Below are 20,163 nucleotides of genomic sequence, written 5' to 3'. Positions count from 1 at the left end.
GGCCGCACTACTTTTTCTGTGGTTTTATCTTTTTCTTAAGCTCTATCGCTGCTGTAAAAGGATTACATCTCCGCAAAAAAAAAAACTAAATCCAGGAGTGCATGTTGCTTATTTTCCAAAGAAATCCAAAGCGTGCAGTAAATGACAGTGTAAACTTGATCTTCATGTGAGAAACAGACTAAAGTGGCAGTTGCGTGTTTGTTTTGGTGACAGTGGCACTGAGCTGTGTTCGCTGTAACCCTTCCTGCCTGTGTGACTGACAGCCACAGGTTGAGCAGCAGGTCTACCTTCAGTTTCTGTCTACTGCGGTGAAAAACGCGCCGGCCCGTCCTCGCCATCAGAAACACATAGACACCGGGCGGCCTCTCCTCTCCACTAACTCCTCTTTCATGAGTTACGCCTACTCGCCGCTATAACCTCTCCTCTTCATATGACATGCCATTTACATCACACTTTTAACACTCAAGTTGTCCTCGGGTCAAATTTGACCTGTTTTCATAGTTTCCATTTCAGAAATATGGGATTCCTTCGACCACACTGCCCAAAAATAACATTAAAACTAATCAAATGTATCCTGACAAAACTTGTCTGCGATAATCCATCAACATATATTCCTCTTATCTTGACTACTACTTTTTTTCTTAACTCAGAATTAGGTATGATTTCATATAAATGAGGTTTGGTGACCATGAATTCCAAAAATAAGTGTGAAACTAGTGGTACAAAGTTGGAATGAAGTTGGCTTAGGAGATGTTACACAGAATTGGGTGATAATTTATACTTTATGAACAGACAAAACAGACATTTTGGGCATTTGGAGGACAACAAGTGCATGGTCGAAGGAAAGACAACACAAGGGTTAACAAAGATGTTCTTTTTAGGCCAATACTGTACATGTAGAATTATGTCATTGATGATTAGTTCACATTGATAAGATATTCACAACATCTTCAAATTCGACCATTTTAATGTCCAAATAAACTGTTTCCGAATGGATTCTATTCAATCCAGACTGTGAAAAGCTTCTGAAACAGCATTTACACCGTAGAGGGACCGTGAAACTCTTCACTGAATCTGAAGTAATGACGTTTATTTTGGGATTAGCAGCTCTTAAAGGAACCACTTGTATTCAGTGGTAGGGAAGACATACAAGGATTCACTAACATGACAAATAAATATCCCAAATTAAATTAATAAAATGTGTAAAGAAAATAAAATGTAATTGTTGGATGTTATGTGCAACTTCAAAATGACTGAGTGACACCGTGTTTTTTCACAATAAAAGTCCAGTTTCGGCCCCATATATGTAGTGTAAGCCACACAAACACATGCACACACACGCACACACTTATTCACACAGTGGGATATTTTGCCTCATATAGCCCACGAGGGGCGAAGACTAGGATTGACTGAAAACACCCACCCCACAGGCCATCACTGCTGCGAGACCAGCGACAGAATTGGAAACACGTGTGTATTAATACCTGCTCAAGGCCCTGAGAAATATATAGCCTCGGCTAACCTGCTAATAGCCTTAATTTGTAAGGTAAACAGTAGAAGAGTTTGACACTCACTCACCTAAGGTGGCTTTCCTCTGCTGCGCTGCCTCTGCTGCCTTCGGAGGCTTTGGAGGGACTGGGGGTGGGGGGTGGGGGGCGGCAAAGTTACAGCCTGCCTCCACCATGATATCTGTTAAAGTCATTTTCTCTCAAAGAGGAATTAATTTCCTTTCTCAGGCGGCCCACGCCTGTGGCACAGCCTGTCGTCCCCCCCCCCCCACCCCGGATCCCCAGAGTGTGGAGTTATTGTGACTGTCCATTTGTAAAAACCTGCCTTGAGCCACGAAAACGCTGCAACGGCTACACATTTATATTTTGAGGATATATTTGATATGTTTGATTTTAAACCTGAACTGTTTGCACTTTTAAATCTGTGCCATACACACTGTACAGTATTAGTCACATTGTTGTTTGGGATTTTAGAGGAATTGAAGGAAGAAAATGTGCGCGTGAATGCATATTTACCTTTTAAATTTGAAAGGAAATATGTATTTACATTACCTTAATTATGTTGTCTGTATAAATAAAATAAATGAGATATTTTAATTGCAAAGACAAAACAAATGTCCTCATAATTTTCCCATTAAATGCCACAGACCATGATCATTTCTCATATTTCATGAGAAGATCAGAAGATATATAACTGAGTTTAAGGGAAAATACATCTTTAGTTTTATTTGAGCTCATAATAATAATAATAGTAGTAGTAATAATAATAACAATAATAGCAATAACAAAATTAACAATAATAATAATAATATTAATAATAATAACAATAACAATAATAGAAGCAGAAGCAAAGATGACTCCCTTCTTTCACTCCCGGCTGTTTATAGCTTTTTTTTTTATTCCTACTTCACTTCTGGAAAATTACACTTTTATGGCCAAAATGATTTAGTGAGACAGTGACAATGTGTGATCAGTGTTTGATGTATGTGGAGGTTGAAGAAGGTTGAAATATTTCATATTATACAAACTCATAATCCATTTCCGGGGGTTCATTTCTGGTCACTCTCGAGGCTGCCTAAGATATACTGTTTTCGGTCTTGTTTTCTTATTTTCAATAATGATAAAGATTAGCCAAAGGTTTTGGTTCCCTTAAAGTATTATGCGTGTTGAATGCACTGCTCCGGTAATTCATGTTCATTTTAAATTAAAGGGGACGCTGTTCTGAACCAAAATGAGTTAGTTAGTTCAGCTTCATGACCTCGTATTAAGGGTCAAACTCGCGTCGGCGTATTTGGATTTGACGATGTGAGGTGTTTCATTTCAAAATGAGATAAAATCACATGCACAAAAAGAACCCCCCGCTCCTAAAAAAAAAAAAAAGATTGGTTAAATTAAATGAAAGTGTGGTTGTATTTTTTTTAAGAGTAGTAGGTAACTTTCTCGGAGGATAAAATGTACAGACTTGAATCCTTTATGCATTGCAATTAATGCTTTTTTTTAAAAGTTTCTGATGGTTATTTCGTAATAAAACTTGTCCTTTAGAAGTGGCGGAGAGTCAAAGACGTCGAAGTAAAGCTGAGGCCGACGAAAACAATGTGCAAAGGAAACCATTAGAAGCATTCTTTCAGAAGACAAGCATTTAACAATAACAGTATTTTAAAGGGTCAGAACTGGCAAAGACAGGGTGACACGCTGAGTTAACCCCTAACACCTCGCCCACGTATCTCTCCACACTCCCACACTACCCCTAATACCCCCCCACGCCCCCCCACCCACCCACCCACCCTAGCCCCACCCATGAACCATTAGAGCTGTTTTCTTGCAGGGGGAAAAAAAAAAAAAGATGGCCACCGGAGGTCAGATCCAAGTCCAAAATAAATTGCCCCTCTTTCCTGAGGCTCAGCCATTTTAATAGTACAGATTTATTGTGCTGTGCTTTTTGGAGGGTGATCATATGTATGTGGTCAGTAGCGCGTATGCAGTCTGTGACCCAGCCTCCCTCTCACGTTACACCCTATTTATAACATCCCCTCCGCCGGCTCCCCTCGTTCTGCAGTTCCTAGGAACCACCTCCTGCTTCCAGCCTCGAGCTCCGGTCCTCTGCTCCTCCTGACATCTGAGAGGCTCTGCTGCAGCTTATCCTGGGCTAACTGTTTATCCTGTATAGCCTGGCAACTGGCCGCACGCTCCGGATTACCACAGGACACCCATTTCAAAACACACTTTTGCTTTCTGCTCTGACTAATCGAGAGTAGACTATTTGCATTTTCCTTTAAACTGGAGGCAAAAGTTTTGGGATAGTCACAGGAAAAGAGAGAAAGCATCTTGGATATGTGCTTGTGATCTTTTTTTTATTTTTTTTTCCTTCTTTTTTTTGGGGGGGGGTTGATTTAGTAACTTTACCCTCTTTTACTTGCCCTTCTCACCTTTCCTGGAGGGCCGTGTGTGCTTGCACGCGATGGATCACACACTGTTCGGCTGCCTGCGGAGCCCCCACGCCCCGGCGCAGGCCCTGCATCCTGCCTTCACCCAGTCCCCCCTGACTCTGCACGGACGCTCCGACCACGTCTCCTACCCTGACCTGGCCTCTTCGTCCTCCTCCTCCTCCACCTCCTCCCCTTCTCCCTGCATCATCTCCAGCTACCCGGTCGACGACGGCCTGTTTCCCGGGCAGCACCACCACCATCACCACCACCCTCACCGCGGCCACCTGCCCTCCCAGCAGCATCACCACCCGCCTCAGCACCATGCATCTTGGCATATCCCACAGATGCCGTCGCCTGGCGGTAGCACACGCCACAACCTATGCCACCCGCACTCCCACTCGTCATCCCATGACAGCGGGACAACACCCCCGGACCTGGGCCACCCTGGTGGGCCAAGCGTGTGCGCCAGCACCCCCAGTCTGGGCATCGGCAGCACCCCTACAGGGGCCTCTTGTGTGCCTGCCGACTTTGGCAGACAGACTCTGTCACCTGCTGAGGCTGAGAAGAGGAACGGCAAAAGGAAAAGTGACAGTTCAGGTAAGAGGCACTGAGATCAGAGATTTTTTTTACTTCAGTTTCTAGAGCCACTACTCTCTAAATGGCAGAGATTTTATCCCTGAGATATTACTTTCACACATATTATGAATAAATAAGCCGTGTGTGACTAAAAAAACGTCATGTAACATTCTGTGGAGACCTTTCCAATGTCTCTTTGTTCAGTCGTTTTGTAAGATAAATATCAGCGTTTGAAGGAATTCCACGCAGGAGCTCTAGAATTACACAAACATCTGAACGTGTCATTCTGAATCTTTCAACAGCTCATAAGTGTTGAGATTTGTGCAGCTCTGATAGGAAAACAAAAAAGTGTCCGAGAAGCAGTTTGTAGGTGTCGGCTGACACGCGGGGAGGCTGCTGCAGCGGGCGAAATGAAGCGTGGAGCAAAGGCCACATCGTAACCAGTGTGGGCACATCTGACTACTGCCATGTTTTGTTTAAAAATCACATCTGGTTTGTTGCGACGCTCTTCAGAGGGCAGAAAATGAGGCACACAGTAAAGAATTAATGTCATGGATTGTAAAAGCCTACACCGGCGCCTCGCGCCACACTAAACACCCGACAGACGCAGGCTTTTCAGCCTTTTTTCTTAGTCTAAATCTGGTAGGAAAAATAAATCAGTCAGGTTTCCTGAAATAAAACAAAGTGATTGCAAAGGTCCATTTCAAGTATCTGTGTACTAATAGGATGTGATATTGATTTTATTGATTTATTTTATCTATAGAATAAATGCATCTTTTTTTATTACAAATTATTTTATTACCACAAGTAAACCCTAATTATGCCATGTTTACTTGTTGCTCTGAAATACAGATTCATACAATGGATTTATATTTGCATAAATAGTCAACAGTTGTACTGTATGCTCTGTACAGCGAAGTGCACCAGAGCTGTAGGCTTCAAGGCCACTTTCTTTTTTTTTAGGAAATTTGTGACTTTGTAAAATTTGTGACTCGGCACTTTGAGGCGGGTGCTGGTGTTCTGATCGTAACCTCTTAAAAGTCACTGACCACTGTGTAAGGTTTTTGAAGATAAACTGTAAAGTATGAAGCTATATTTAAGGCTTTACACTGCCCTCAAATTATATAACCTGTAAATGAATGATGTAGCCTACACACATTCGAACCAACAGAGAAAACTTTATTTTTTTGCACATTTATGAACAAATCCCTTATTTTTCTGACTGTACTCAAATAGGTAACACCTTCCTGATGACCTGCGGGACATTTCCAACCTGCAGTCACCACAATAATCAATCACGCCGTGACAAACTGCCGGGGTCGGGTCGTGGGAGTTCTCGCAGGGAACGTGATATTAGTGAGAGTTCTAAGTTTTCCAGGGAAAGTGTGCCCGCCGTTCTCTCTGTCCATTTGAGGATTGTGGGCCCTCAGCGACGCTCCCGTCTTCCCTTTAAAGGCCTCTTTGTATGCACAGCGTACCACCTGCACTTGACCACTGACTGATATTCCTGCATGTGATTAGTTTTCGCTCAGGATGCTGGTGGTCGCCTCAGAGAGCGTCTATCCCCTCTGACAGGCCGGCTGTTGCTGCAGTTTACAGCCACAGTGTGCACAATATTCAAGGACTGTCTGTAATTAATAGACAGTGTAACTGCACTGGAAACATGTATTTGTAATAATTCATGTTATGATACCAAATACTGGAAAGCGCAGTTCAAATTTACATTACTCACTGATTTAGCAGGAACTCCAGATGTCGTGGTTAAATTAAAGATTCCTCCAACACCGTATATGCCAAAATGGTGTAACACATCGAGCCTTTCAAGAGCTCTTCTTTGTTTGTTTTATAGTTCTGTCTGCGCTAAATGACTAATATGGCTAATATTATCCTCATGCAAAATGTTGCGAATAGTATATTTAAAGGAGAATTCCGGTCGGTTTTAACACGTAGCTCTGTTGTTTGTAAATTTGGAGTGCTGTCAGTAGCGAGAAAAAACGAAAACAATCGGTGCTGCCTACACCGTGTTTATCCTCCTGCTACAGTTTGAACCCAGGAGACTGAAACCAGCTTTTAGCCTCTTAACAAGTTTAAAATGTCATTAAAAGTGCCTGTCCATGTGAAGGGATTCCTTCCTAGTGAACACAGTGAATCTGACTGCAGTAGATGTGAAAGAAATGCATAAAAGTCGTGCTTATTCAGCTCTGATTTGTTCCGGTGTTGAGACGGCAGTAAGAGAGTGCTTAGGGACCGTCTACAAACTACAACACCGAAAAGAGATACAACAATAATATGTATTCATTTAATGATTAAATAAGGTGTCTCCAAACTTGCCTCAATTATAACTTGTCTCCTGCTAATTGTACTACAACACTTACTTAAAAAAAATAAGCAAATGCGTATTTTTGAAAACATTTTTGTATCTCTTTTCGGTGTTGTGGCTTGTAGACGGTCCCAAAGCGCTCGTCTTATCCGTCTCAACACCGGAACTAAACAGAGCTGAATAAGCACGACTTTCATGCATTTCTTTCACATCTACTGCAGTCAGATTCACTGTGTTCACTTGGAAGGAATCACTTCACATGGCCAGGCACTTTTAATGACATTTTGAACATGTTAAGAGGCTTAAAGCACGTTTAAAACTTGCCCGGTTTCAGCCTCCTGGGTGCAAACTGTAGCAGGAGGATAACACGGTGTAGGCAACACCGATTATTTTCGTTTTTCTCGCTACTGACAGCACTCCAAATTTACAAACAACAGAGCTACATGTTGAAATCGACCGGAATTCCCCTTTAAGCCACAAATTCAACGCACCACCTCCTATTTCCTTTCCTCCTTTGTCAAATCATTTGGAAACCGAAGCCTCTGTCTCCAAATCCCATTTCCCCTGTAACAATACTTTACTGCATACTCATTACATATGTGCCGTGCATTCCCTCCACGCTAACACCAATCATGCTGATTATTGGGCCTAACTATGTTGCTGACTCAATCAGCTGTCTAAATATCACACCGCTGCCAGTTGCATGTGATATAGAGCCCCGATCAGGTTTCAACCATCTGGACCAGAAAGTTGAGCGAAACCTGCATTCAGATACAGAAATAATAACAAAACCTGAGAGCTCATTTCCATGCTAGGTTTAGCTCAAATATGAAGCATCTCAACTTTCTGTGTCTAATACTCGGTTGTGATTGTTTCCTCAAGGAAGGCCGCAGGGTGGGCTAATGAGATGAGCCAGCTCCTTGGTATTTCGGGTGTCTGGTTTCTGGAACCGGCTCATTTTTTGTGGTCAAGCCGGAGAGTTTTAGTCCTATACAGTGTCGGTTGGTGCACTTTGGCTGAGTTCACGGGTTATATTTGCATATACTAATGCTGTCAAGGGAGCGGTCGTCCTTTTAAAAAGTTACTAGGTTTTCTGCGTGGAACAATAAAAGGTGCTTGAAGTCTTATTTTGTTGAGGCAGTGTTGTAAAAAAGGAGGAGCGAGGTGCTGAAGGCCTCTCGCTGGCAGACACTTTTTTTTCCTAAAAGAAGCTTTAGAAAAACATTGCGGATGTGTCGGTGGATTTGACTTCATCCTTGTGTGCGCCGCCGCGATATTATTTTACCAAAGGAAAATAAAAGAATCACAACTTTCACTGAGGGAAAACAACTAGCACGCAATTTTTCCACCATGAGGGGAAGAAGAAAAAAAAAAAGAAGTCCCATTTCTTTCCGTCCATTCTTACTTTCTTAAGAAGAAGACATCATTTTTGACAGGGTCCCGTTCGCACAGAGCTCAGTTCATTTGGGCAAGCCTTAAATGACGTGCCCCGTCTGGCTGCGTGTATTTTTCTCATATTATTCCTCCTTTTTTGTGGAGAGATGAAAGTTACAGCGGGGACCTAATTGCTGTGGTGTAGTGGCTGTGTCATAAAAGCCTGCCGCTCGTTTTAACTTCAGGCCTGCTGCTCTGAACCAGCTGGTTGTGTTATTCTTTTATTTCTCTCTACACAATGTCTGTGTTTACCAGAGAGAGAGAGAGAGAGAGAGAGCGGATAAATACGTCTTAAGGCCCGCTTCAATCAGCCACACTCTGTTTGGAGCACTCGGTTTGAAATTACAGGGAGGGAGGGAAAGGCAAGGTCAAGGGGGAGCTGGACACAGGCTGCGGGTCAAGCAATGATCTGTTTCATTTCATAAAATTCATGTGGGAATTCTTGCAGTTTATATACCCGTTTGTCTTTGGCTCTACAACGGCGCAAGTGCCACACAAATATAACTTTTGTAGAGCAGTTTCAGTTCACCCCTCATCTTCTCATCAGCCTCTCAAGGGAGCCATTTTGTTCAGAAAAAAACACACACTTAATTAGAAGGAAGATCCCCTTTCTGGTAGAAAAACAGAACTGACAGGGGTCCCCTGCCTGCGGGGTGGAAATCTTAGGTGAAGAGATAGTTGTTTCTCTGACGTGGCTTCAGGCTTCGCACCATTTGTGAGTCTGGCTCTGGGCTGCAGGACTATTTACAGTTTGGCTTGACGCAGGCCTGCTGGATTAACACACACTACGGAACAGGACCACAGATGAATTAGCATGCAATCGCTGCTGCCTTCAAGTGCAATGTGCAAGTGAGGCGAGTCCAACAGAGAAACCACAAAGGCTGCTCACAATAGGAACGTTTCGGAGGGCGAATTAACCGTGCGTGTTTACTTCGGAAAGTTTGTGGAAATAACAAAACTAAAAGTACTTTTTTCTGGGGTGATGAGCAGAAGTGGAGACAACACATGCTGGGGATTTTTATTAACTTTATTTTTCCAATATGCATTTACCACATTTCTGTGAAGAAAATGCACAATATGTTGCAAGTACCAGCCTTGCATTTGATGCTCACACGGTTTTTTAAATGGTAATACATCATTAGATTTTCCCCAGCATTCTATCTATGACCCTATTATCACATTTAATGTTATGTAGGCATAGCTCTTTCTTTTCCTGCAATTTCCCCATTTAAAAAATGACTGTACGAAATGTATAATTTTACTGGCGTTCCGACATCTGCAGCGAAAATGTGAATCAGAAGACACAAAGCTGAAAAAGGAAAGAAAAAATAGTGGTACTTTTGCCACCAAATGAGGAGCAGCCTGTGAGTTCTAAAATAAAAAGAAACTAGGATATATATCATGTATCCTGCAAAGCTGCTTTGTTCCATTTGCTTGGTTGCAGCAGCAGATTCCTTCAAGACAAATTAAACCCATGCTGGCAGTATAAGGGCCAGCCTATTGTAACAGCACAGCTGCCACAAAGTCAGACACACATGTGTGTAGCCGCCCGTGAGTCCTTCCAGCCACTTAAAGTGTTCATAAACAATGAGTGAACAATAAAGTGTGATTGACAGCTCCCATTGTTTCTCTTACCTCGCCTCTTTTTTTCCCCTGCTGACTTGCACCTGCCACATAACATTCGCTTTAATTTAATTTTTATTTTTTTTCTTTGCATATAAATCTGAGTGGAAACAGAAACCTGTGTGGTGTTTGGTTTCAGAGTCCCAGGATGGGAATTACAAGTCAGACGTGAGCAGCAAGCCCAGGAAGGATAGGACGGCGTTCACCAAGGAGCAGATCCGGGAGCTGGAGGCCGAGTTTGCCCACCACAACTACCTAACCAGACTAAGGCGCTACGAGATCGCCGTCAACCTCGACCTCACTGAAAGACAAGTATGTTCCTACCCTCCGCAGCTTTGTTTCCCCCTGGGTTCAGATAATATAACCCCCATTAGCACATTAATGCCATGTTGTGAAAACAGAGGCGGCCTCGGGACGACAAGGAGGCTTTTCAGCTCGCTACTGTGTTTTTGTAATTTCGGTGCGAGGCCTATTGTGCTCCAGATGTGGCTGTGTGACGGGACTATCATATTCCAGATGTGCCTGTCTATTCTTTCAAGCAGGCCACAGCCGAGGCAGGGAGAAGGGTTTGAGGAAGTGCTGTCTAGCAAGGCACTTCCTCTCTCCCACTACCCCTGCGTGCATAAATTGGTCTCTGAGCGTGGGCCGGTTGCTGTAAAATGCAGGCACATGAAATAAATAACAGGAGACAAATGGTTGGGGGAAGGAAACGGATTACAGCCTGTTGTTCTCTGACACCCGTTTGGAAGCTGTAAGTCACACTTAGTTGACACCTTGCCAGTGATATTTGCAGTGTGATACAGTGTGGATTGAATGTAAAGTACAGACGGGAGTGAGAAACGCATAGAGAGCTCCAGGTGGTGCCACAGATGTAAATCACAACTTAAGATCCCAAAGATATACATGTGTGAGCCTTAAAGATCATGTTTATGTAGATCTATGTATCTTATGTCACGCTAAACAAAAAACTATACAGATTGCATGAGTACAATATATGCAAAACTACAAAATGTGCTGATGACCTTTCTCACTGTGGACATTTTTGATTTAAAAAGAAGAAAAAAGAACAGGCTCCATCCCATTTAGTACCAGGGCCCTGTTTTTCATTGTGCATGCTGGTTCTTACTGGGACACCTAAATGGAACAGAGCCATCATTTATTATTTTGTTATTAGCTACACCTGCTTTTATGGCAATCACATACAATGTCTGCCATGAGAAAGGTCAACAGGCCTTAAATGTCTCAAAATAAAATCTGTGGTATCTCAGAAACTAAAACCATTCTGCTGAAGCTGAGAACGTCAGTAATGTTGCCAGGACCTGGTTCAATTCCCACTCGGCTACCCATGCTAAAATTGTTTAGTACCGTCTAAGGGGTTTCAGATAAAAGTGTCCATCTAAGGAATTCTTCCCAGTAAATAAAAATGTCTGCAAGTGTCTTTTGAGAGCCTCTCAAAGTAATGCGAGTTGTAAACCCACACAGTCACATTTAGGTTCTTACTCAATCTGAGAGCAACTGGAAACGTGTGACATGTAAAGTGATAAATGTGTCAGAAATTGTGTAAGTAATGCTCTGCTTTTGCTTCATATTACAAAAGGTGTAAAAAAACCCAAAAAAAACATTGAAGGGCTCGTTCTAAATTCCCCCATGTCAGGCAAAAGCCCATTTAACTCCACAGAACCACCAAACACAGAGTTTGCCATCGTAATTCCACTTCAGCCTTCTCCCAGACTGTTGCACTTAATCTTTTTGTGCCTTGAAGCGGCATAAAATGTGCATGAAATTTCTTCGGCTCATGCAGCATTAGTGTGACCTCAGTTTTGTCAGGGAAAATATACAGCAGGAGATACTGAGGCAAATATTGGCAATACAAACACTTGGCCACAGCCCTTGATTTATGCTGCATGAGCTGTTTGGAGAAATGCGATGGGTGTTTTATGTCTTTGTGGGCCTTGACACCTGGAATAGGTTCAAAGATGGCAGAGTTGGAGCTACAGGGCCGAAACTTTTTGAACGTTTGGAGTTTACAAAAGCATAGGAAAGGAAACAATTCTTTTTTTGGGGGGGAGGGGGGATGAACAGATCGGTAAGCAATCATTTTACGATGTGTAAAAATATAGCGCGGTTTTAACCGAAATGTATCGACATCTTTTGACTAGAAATGGAATCACACCAATTCAGTGCTTGTTGTATTATTTTAAGCATGTATTTCACTTCATATATATATTACACATCACATATATATTTCATATTTCATTATCAGTAGTGTGTTATGTTTCAAGCTCTAAATGTGAAGGAGACGAGCGGCCCATTAGTGCGCTGAAAATGCCTAAACGAGCCGTTTTGAATCAGTGGATCTGCAGTTCCTTGAGCCTGTCAAATGGATATAACTGGACGCTGAGGTCAGGACTCCTTGGTGCAATGTGTTGTGATGAGTGTCACTATCGGTGTAATGTCAAGCAGTGCAGGTACAGTGCTTGTGAGTGAGTCTGAATAAGTGTGTGTGTGTGTGTGTGTGTGTGTGTGTGTGTGTGTTTGCACTTAAGCCTTGAGGATCACATGTTTGGTTTTGACATTAGAGCCTGGCGTATATAAATGAGCCTTTGCTGGACCCCGGCCCCCTCTCTCTCCGGCTCTCAGAAAAGGCCCTGAGGCTCGTGAAGAATCCGAAGTGATACTCAGCACGCCGTACGCCCCTGACGTTTAAGACAAACGTTTATGCTGTCAACTAACTTCCTGACCATGTGACCGCTCGGTCCCCTCGGAATGACACTCCCCAAAAATAAACCCACCCTGCCCTGCGTGACAGCGGCGGGCCTCCCCCCCTCCTCCTCCTCCTCCTCCTCCTCTACCTCCCTTCAGGCGCATGTGTCGACACTCAGGGGGCCTCTGCTGCTACTTGACGTGTAAACCGTTTTAAGCAACAGCTTAATCATCAATCTGAGAGACGTAAATACGGTTGAGGCTGTTGAGTCAGGGAAAAACAGGTAGACGCCAAGTGGCAGATGGAACAGTACATCCACACATTATTGCTGCTGTAGAAATAGCTGCCAAACGTTTAGAGAAAGTTGCTGTTAAGCAGGAAGGCTTCCGTAATTGTTTCTTGATTGTTTAACTTTTTGTTCTCACCGTAAGAGCAATGAATTTGACATTTTCTGTCACTCCCCCCCACCCTCGTAGGTGAAGGTCTGGTTCCAGAACAGGAGGATGAAGTGGAAACGAGTGAAGGGCGGCCAGCAGGGGGCAGCGGCTCGAGAGAAAGAACTGGTGAATGTGAAAAAGGGGACGTTGCTGCCGTCAGAGTTCTCTGGCATCGCAGCGCTCCACCAGTCGACAGACTCCTTAGCCAATGAGGACAGTCACGAAAGCGACCAGAGCTCCGAGCACGCTCACTTATGATGCACACACACACACACACACACACACACACACACACACACACACACACACACACACACACACACCCCTCCCCATCAGAGGATAGGCCCTGCTCTGCCTCAGGACCGTCCTTAGAAGGACTGCTGTTTGCTGATTCGCCATCGTCATACAACGATGCTAAATAAGTGTACAAATATACAGAGGAATGACGCGTGGTAGATAATGGAGCCATCATGCAGGCAAAATGTAAATTTCAACAACTGAGCACATATAGGAGGATGTTGACATAGTTTTTAAAGCGCCATTGGTTAAAAACTAAACTTAAGCGTTAATATAAATGTTGAAATGTGATGTTTTGGCTACACAAATTCACTGAATATTGCATAACATTTTGGAAATCATACTTTGTCAAAACGTTGTAAACATTCCATGTTGTGTGCCTTGAGAGAAGCAGGCTTTGATTTACAGTCTGCACCTCAGTCAGTTTCTACTGTATAAAATGTAAATTACGATGTAATTGAGTTTTTGATCAAATCAAGTGCCAGGAAATCAAATTTGCCTAGCTAATATAAATGATCTGTAAATAATTCTCTGTATTGTCTTACCTTAACAATAATTTTATACCCACACTATTCAGCTCAGCAGTAATAAACACTGACAGTTCTTTAGTCAACACTTTTCTGCCTGGAGATGACATTTTGTAAACAAATCTAAAAACCTGAAAAAAGTTGCAGATTGAATCAAATTTAACCAGTGGTAAATTGATTTCAATATGATTCAATAACTTCTTTTTTTCCATCTAGCCTTTACGCCATCCATCCATACGTGTGTTGCATGAAGTGAAGCTGAAATGAATTAAACATAGCAGAGAGTGAAGAAAGCTGGTGATGGGGTTGCATGCTAAATTCACCTTAGCCTCGGGGCAGGGTCGGGACTCCTGCCAAGACTCGGAGAGAGAACCCACAAAGGATCAGATTCTCTTAGAAAATCCAGTTGAAAATTATTTCTTGACTTGATCTCGTCTTTCACCACGTTGTGATTGTGCATTCTAATTTTTTGAGGAGGCACTTCACATGCCGTGTGAGGTTTTTAATTTTCTTTTTCTTTCCCCTCCACAAAGCAAACCGCAAGATGAATGTGATCTTTTTTTTTTTTTTTTACATTGCAACTTGCAATGTATTCACAGTTATTTACAGCACACTCACCTCCAAATACAGTCTTCCCACTTCACCTGCAGTGATCAACTGCTGTCTGACTCCTGATTTTTGACTGTAAAAAAACAACAGAAAAGTAGGCACATTTAGCCTAAAAACCTTCAATATGTGCATTTGATGTAATGTGTGAAGAGAGAAACAGCTGTCCTGCTTTAACTATTGACCTACTACAGGCCAGTGTCAGAGGGCCTAATGTATTATAACAGTATGCAATAAAAAAAATGGGCTATGTTCTCTGTCTTTATGAACTCCATATGATCATCAAAGCCATTAATGTTAGCATTTTCTCCTAAAAGTAAATTGACCGTTAACAATCCACATGTGCCAAAAAATGGGTGAGCATTTCATGATGTTTGCTCTTTGGATGCTTTTATATAGACCTTAGTGGTCCCCTAATACTGTATCTGAAGTCTCTTTCCCGAAATTCAGCCTTGGTGCAGAATTACAGCCAGTAGAGCCAGTCCCACAATGAGCTTTCCTTAGGATGTGCCATTTCTGTGTCTGTAGCTATTGAGGATGAGAGAGAGGGGGGGGGGGGGGGCAAGGTGGAGGGTGGGGTGTGTGGCCTTGACCAACTGCCACTTTGCTCATTTGAAAGCCATGATGTCTCTCTCTCATGGGTGGGCCAAATTCTCTGGGTGGGCAAAGCAGAGAAAGGGGAGGTAATCTTGCTCCTTATGACCTCATAAGGAGAAGATTCCAGATCGGCCCATCTGAGCTTTCATTTTCTCAAAGGGAGAGCAGGATACCCAGGGCTCGGTTTACACCTATCACCATTTCTAGCCACTGGGGGACCATAGGCAGGCTGGGGGAACGCTTATTAATGTTAAAAAACCTCATAAAGTGAAATTTTCATGCCATGGGACCTTTAAGCCCTGCAGGGTGTATCAGGCTGTGCCATCATAAATTTATAATAACAGGTGACACACTTTCTACCCCTGACCTATTGTACCTTAAAACTGTCCTTGAATCGGACCCTCACCCAAACAAACAAACCAGGCCTCATTGCTTTATTGTAGTATCTGCTTAGGCTAATCTACTGTGCAGAGGCCTAACTTACTGTATGGGCAGATTCACCTTAATTCCTTGACCTGTACAAAAAAGGTTTTCAATATGAAGTTCTGTGTGTGAGTGCAGGCATGTCTACAGGGTCACATTATCAGGGCACCCTCTCAATAACTGGTGTGAGTTTCCCGGGACCACCTCTTTCTTTACCTGCACCGTAGATGTATGATGAGCTGGATACGACACCGCCACTCAGCCTTGCAGACAATTTTGCCCAGTGGCCACTCATGCAAAATCATCCTGCAGCCCAGAAAACATTTTCTCCATTGACCACCATTGTAAAAGAGACATCTGTAAAACTGTCGACAGGACACCTCGAACTGCAATGTCGGTTATGAATCTTTCTATTAGGAATATTTGATCCACGGAGGTTTTAAATTTGTAAAACTTTCATCTAGCTGAGAAAAGTGATTTAAAAGTCTACAGGCCGAGCGAGAACTCGCGGGCGGGGCCAGCGGTAGAAACACTAGAATAATACTTTGTAATATGTGTAATACTTTTAACAGAACAAAGTCACAACATGCTTCACAAGAGTAAAATTAATGCACTACTGCGCATAGTCAGTCGGCCTCATACCCTGGAAGTAAACCCAGAAGCTAAAAACTTTTTTTGGCGTATGCAACAGGTGAGCAACTCTCATTGGACTGAATCGGCGCCATCTTTGGGTCCGGTATCCAGTTCGTATTATACATCCATGACCTGCACCCACTATGGCACCTACACACTCTACACAGCCCTCTGAAGCAAGCTAACACTGTTTGGCTAAGACATGCTACTGCTAGCACAAGGCTTCAACTTGCAAGTCATCAAAGCAAGTGAACAGGCTTCACACGCCCACAAACATGTCAAAAACATTGCTTTGACTTGGATAAGCAATCAACTAATATAGAACCAAGCTAACCAGCCTAGCTAAGTTAACTACAGTAACATGCTAGCCAGGATATTGCAAACACTGGCAGCATGCAGCCTAACCAACCACAAACCAAACCAGGCTCCTCTGCTACTAAGCATAAACCTCTGTCTGTAACATCAATGGCTAACAACATCAGCTAACAAATATTTTACATAACTGTTGTTGGTCAAAATCTGGCATCTCAAAATGTTTGCACAACTTTACAGTAACTTTGGAAAACAGCCTTGTTTTGGCTCAATAACATGACCTTTAGTCATCAAATACAATTTCCAATAGGCTTAAAAATACCTTTATTTTGGTGATTTAAAATGAGACATCCAGTGGGGAGGGTCAGGGGGAATTCCCTGTTGAGTAGCCTACATTTTATTCTTTTCATACTCAAGCAAATCTTACATTTGAATAATTTATGAACAGCACACAAAACAGTAAGAGTGTGTGACCCTGGATAACTGGCTGCCAAGAAAACATTGGCAGTGGCACTGCACTCTGCAAAACTTGTGTGCAAAACACACAAACAGCTGTCACCACAGAGTCTCGCGAGATAATAAAAAAAAAAAGCGACACGAAGTGGGACACCTACCTACCAGCCTGAGCTAACCTCGCCTGCTGTAAAACGAGGCAGGATCTGTAGGTAAATGTATCACAGTAACTGTATCCTGTAGCTTTAATCTGTCACGGACTCGGTTTACTGTATGAAGTTTCCTCCTCAGCTGGCAACGCTCTCCATTTCGCAACTGACTGACCTACTTAACTTACAACAGAGAAAAACAAAGTTCCTAAACGGCGAATAGAGAAATTCAAAGGAACGCCCCTCTCCCGTGAGAGCTAAATACCTGCACAGGTACACACCACCGACCGGAGCAGCGGTAAACACGGTGCTGTCTGCCAATGGCTGGAGCTGTGGTGCCCGGCTCGGTGTCCGCGGGGCTCCGGGCCATGTTTCTCATGCTCACACCGAACGAATCATCCTTTCAGAAAGTGGAAGATGTTCCCCAGTATGTGCAGCAGGTGGGTACAGCCTCGGTGTCACTGACTTCCATCAATATGTGTGATCATGTGTTGTGTTGTGTAAAAGTCTGACGACTTGGAAGAATAACTGAACGCCTTAGTAAAACCACATAAGAGACATACATACAAGTGCTGCATTCAAAAAGTCACATCAAATAAGTACTCAAGTAGGCTATTAATTAGAGCTTCAAAGATTACAGAAGCAATTTGTATACATCTCTTTAATCATCGCTTCATTTTTTTATTTTATTTTTAGACAAAATCGATAACATTGAATATGAAAATAGCCTAATCGTTAATTGCAACCATTGTATCAACAGTTAGTCTGCTAATTATTAAAAAAATCCCAGTGCCATGGAGTGGTATGAAAAAGCCCCACACACACACACACACAGACGCACAGACGCACGCACGCACGCACGCACGCACGCACACACACACACACACCATAATTGGAGATACAAGGATTTTGAGCGAAGAAGAGAAAAACCTTGCATCTCCAAACAGAGCTGTAATGATTTTTTACAGTATTTACAATATATATTTATATATATTTATATTTATTTATTTATTTTTTTACCCCTTTTTATATGAAATGTTTGTAACAAAAAGTGTTTTGTCTGACTAACCAAACCAAATTCAGTTAACAATACAATGATATAAAAAAGAGAAAAGCAGCAGATCCTCCCATTGAAGCAGCTGGAACCAGAAATGTTTTACTGGAAAATGCCCAAAATGATTACAGTAATTGGTTATCAAAATAGTTGCATATGAATAATCTGGCAGCAGACTAATCTACAGCCTTTTTTCCAGACATCCTGAAAAATTTAAATGTTGGCGATACAATTATATTATATAACGATATTATTATATAGGTTATTATTCATTTGCTAACTTTGGTAGGTTAAGCTTTATAGTCTTATTGAGATTAAGATATCTTCAAATCTAAACAAATCACATATGGACTCTGACAAAGACACACTCATTAAAACAGTAACAGATATCAATTTATGTAAATATCTTGGGGATATCATCTGGGGATTTTGACTATGTTTTAGATAACAGTCTGACTTCAGATAGACATCTAAATGCTCCTGAATGATTTCCCACTTCTACGTAATGCACAATTTAAAAAGAAGTTTGGGGTTTCTTCTTCTTCTTACTGACAGTTTACAGTGTCTCAGTTGCCAATTACTTAGGTTTACCAGCACATGTTTGTTATAAGGTTTTATGAGGCACATCAGGGCAGGAGAACAATTACCCCCACAGCAGGAGTCCGTATAATCCACTACCAAATGTGACTAAACAAATTTGTTTTCTGCAGGGCTTGATGGTGATAAAATTTTGCATGGGTGCGTGTGACTTAGCACTGTTTACAGTATGTGATGTGTCATTAATTATTTTGTTCTCTGATCCCAACAGCCCAAATTAATTAGAAATAACAAGACACAATCTTCTAATTTTAGAGTTGTTCGGAATTATGGGTTTGTTTGTTGTTGCCAGGTCTCTCAGCGATTCAGTAATTTGAATGCAAACAGTTTTTGTCAGACAGCAGTGAGAAAAGTGTATTGTCAGCCTGTATGTTGTCAGCCAACATTAGTCATCCGTGACCTTATAAAAAAAAAAAGGCTGTTTGGGGAAAATGCAGACATCTGGTTTGCAAATGTCATCTTCCATGTAAGGCCCACATTCAAAACGAAAAAAAAATCTAATAATTAGATGCCACAACAAACGGTCTACACAGGATGTAAGTATGCTGCAGAATAAAATAGGCTTTATTTTGTGTGATTTTAGGTTTATTTGCAAAAAGATAAACACAATTTTCTTGCATGTACATTTTTTGTGCAAGCAAGAGGAAAAAGCGAACTATTTAGGGGAAAATATCTCACCGAAACAAAGGAAAAACAAAGATGAATGACAAATTACATAAACTAAATGAAGAGACATGAGCAAATAAAATGTAGACAGTGTTGAAAGCAAAGACAAGCCTTTGTGCCTTGCCTTCCTTTTTTGCACAGCATGAGAATCAACTTGCCTTGCCAATTAATTTAGTCCCGACCCTGTCAAAAAACGTGGGGCTGCAGAGGTAAAACTATCTGCTAGACAGGAGAGGAAAAAACGAAGGGAAGGTTTTAGACTGGCGTCCAGAATGATAATCTCTCTCTCAGCGGGTTTGGAGGAGGTCTGCCTGCGCTGCGATCCCATTTGTTGGCTGCAGCTCTGCAGTCTGCTGCCAGATGTTGGGAGCATTGCGTGTGATCGCAGGTCCCTGGTGGTGCTCTCGCCTCTGCTTGTGCACACACACTCACATCACACACCTGCATGTTAAAGTGGAAGCATTCACATGTGGATATGCACACACATGGTTATACACATGTACTCTCAATTCTATACACACACACACACACACACACACACACACACACACACACTTCCTCCCTCCCCACCTGCAGATGTGCGGTCTCGTCACGCCCTTCATTCCTCGCTCATGGCGGGGCCATGTGTCCCAGTTACGACTGCAGTCACTTGGTCAATGAGCGCCTTCAAGCTAAAGCTAACCAGCAGGTCCAACACGCCGCTGAGTCGTGACCTGTTTGCTAACCCCGTCCCTCACTAATTTGTTCCATGTTTGACAGACCCATTAAGAGGTTATTACATGCTTCCAGCACAGTTAGAAAGAGAGGTCTGTCACTGTCTG

At 42.5% G+C, this 20,163-nt stretch overlaps 2 protein-coding genes across 2 annotated transcripts in view; both read left to right on the top strand.

Annotated features, from left to right (window-relative positions):
- Positions 1–3,549: 3,549 nt before the first annotated feature.
- meox2a (mesenchyme homeobox 2a) lies at positions 3,550–14,712 on the top strand. The gene is made up of 3 exons (XM_039806452.1): positions 3,550–4,531; positions 10,027–10,199; positions 13,068–14,712. The coding sequence occupies exons 1-3, from the start codon at positions 3,967–3,969 to the stop codon at positions 13,284–13,286; spliced, it is 957 nt and encodes a 318-aa protein (XP_039662386.1). The 5' UTR covers positions 3,550–3,966; the 3' UTR covers positions 13,287–14,712.
- A 2,311-nt stretch (positions 14,713–17,023) lies between these two features.
- agmo (alkylglycerol monooxygenase) overlaps positions 17,024–20,163 on the top strand; it is a 77,382-nt gene continuing 74,242 nt past the window's right edge. Inside the window, exon 1 of the mRNA XM_039807065.1 lies at positions 17,024–17,465. Within this exon, the coding sequence (XP_039662999.1) occupies positions 17,346–17,465 (120 nt within the window). The 5' untranslated portion in view covers positions 17,024–17,345. The remainder of the gene's footprint in view (positions 17,466–20,163) is intronic.

This window comes from Perca fluviatilis, chromosome 7 (assembly GCF_010015445.1).
Source record: "Perca fluviatilis chromosome 7, GENO_Pfluv_1.0, whole genome shotgun sequence".
Taxonomy (NCBI): domain Eukaryota; kingdom Metazoa; phylum Chordata; class Actinopteri; order Perciformes; family Percidae; genus Perca; species Perca fluviatilis.
Note: the sequence above shows the minus strand (reverse complement) of the source record. Positions and strands in the feature narration are given on the sequence as shown.

Coding starts and splice junctions, on each gene's coding strand:
- meox2a (XM_039806452.1), top strand. CDS start 3,967: ATGGATCACACACTGTTCGGCTGCCTGCGGAGCCCCCACGCCCCGGCG. Junction 4,532..10,026: donor AAGGAAAAGTGACAGTTCAG/GTAAGAGGCACT, acceptor GTTTGGTTTCAG/AGTCCCAGGATGGGAATTAC. Junction 10,200..13,067: donor TCGACCTCACTGAAAGACAA/GTATGTTCCTAC, acceptor CCACCCTCGTAG/GTGAAGGTCTGGTTCCAGAA.